This window comes from Guillardia theta, assembly GCF_000315625.1.
Source record: "Guillardia theta CCMP2712 unplaced genomic scaffold GUITHscaffold_111, whole genome shotgun sequence".
Lineage (NCBI taxonomy): Eukaryota > Cryptophyceae > Pyrenomonadales > Geminigeraceae > Guillardia > Guillardia theta.
The window spans coordinates 106,118-107,554 of NW_005434563.1; the positions used below are offsets into that span (position 1 = coordinate 106,118).

General features: G+C 61.9%; 1 protein-coding gene across 1 annotated transcript in view; it reads left to right on the plus strand.

Moving 5' to 3' along the window:
• Positions 1 to 705, plus strand: part of GUITHDRAFT_117462 (hypothetical protein) — a gene marked incomplete at both ends in the record, with an annotated part of 1,309 nt that extends 604 nt beyond the window's left edge. Inside the window, one exon of the mRNA XM_005823276.1 lies at positions 145 to 705. Coding sequence (XP_005823333.1) covers positions 145 to 705 — 561 coding nt within the window. The remainder of the gene's footprint in view (positions 1 to 144) is intronic.
• Positions 706 to 1,437: the final 732 nt, after the last annotated feature.

The following is a 1,437-nucleotide window of genomic DNA, read 5'->3' on the forward strand; positions in this document are numbered from 1 at the left end:
TCCGGGCCCGACGGCTCGCTGGAGGGCTCGAGCAGCCCGACGTCAAGCTTCCCGTCCAAGTCGACGACGTCGTCGGACGCGGCCCGGTCGGAGCAGCACGGCTCGCAGGAGCAGCCGCCGGGGGCGTCCATGAGGGATCTGCAGGAGGCGCTGGGGCAGAAGGGGGGGGGAGGGGGCAGCAGCGAGGACAGGAAGTCGAGCGAGGGGGGGGAGCCCAAGGACCCTTTCTCCGACTCGGGGTCGAGCGCGAGCTGTCCGTCGGCGTCCTCGGCGGGGGAGAAGAGCAGAGCGCTGGAGCAGCAGGAGGATGAAGATGAGGGGAGGGATGCGATGTCAGATGAGACAGAAGACACGTGGCCTGGGGAGAGGAAGCACGGACGCGAGAGCACGTCCAAGACGTCCAGCGGGGGGGAAGTCAGGGCGGTGATTGACCGCCGAACAGCAGGGGAGATAGCATCGCTGCTGCACCAGATGATGGAGCAGCAGGAGCAGATCATGGCGCAGCAGCGGCAGATCCTAGAGAGGGGTATCCAGCCCGGAGTGGAAGGAATGATTGGAGCGGTGCTCATGACTTTTTGCGAGCTGATTGCCAAGATGGAGGCATGGGGCGAAGGGCTGGAGTTGGTGGAGGAAGCAGAAGCAGAAGCCAAAGCTCACGGAAAGGGACGCCACCTTGGGGCGATGGCAGCAGTAGTGTCGCAATGAAGGCCTGTATGGACAGCGAACTGAAGAGTTTCTTTTCAAGGACACTACCTTGAACCTCATAGACAGTGGGCTTGAAGGCAGTGAAGTAGTTTGCTATGAAACGTGAGCAATCAGCCTCGCGGCATGATTAAATAGGTTGAAGAGCCTGAAGCACGTGCTGTACATTTCATTCATCTCACAGACAGGCCCTAGTGTTTCGGTTGAGAGCTGTTGATCATACCCGCAAGCATCGACAAGATTTGAGCATGCAAGCGTTGCAGCAGCAGGTACTCCTGGTTGCTTCCTCCTGTGACGTTGCTCTGCTGCCAAAACAACGGAGGACTTACCACCACCCCTCCTGTCGCCTGCCACCCCTGATGCCCTGCCTGCCCTCCGACCTCCGTACCATGCCACTGGGCAGTGGGAGCACTGCTGCTCCCCTGCCCCCCTCCTCCATACCTCTGTACACAAGCCTGAGCCCCTCCAAAAGATGCCTCAACACCCCCTCCCTGCCCCGGCGACCTCGACTGGTATCCCCCAAGCCCTCGGGACATCAACCCCCTGCAGCCCCTGCAGCCCCTGGCTCCAAGCCTCTCTCCCCGCCATGAGCTGACCAGCTGCGCTCAAGCCTGCCCAGCTCGCTCCCCCGCCTCCTACTACTGCACCTCCCCCGCGAGGCTTCATCCAGCTGGCTCCTCCGCGTGTCCATCCCCAGACAATGTTGCGTCCTCTGAGCTCCCGACAATGAGCTCC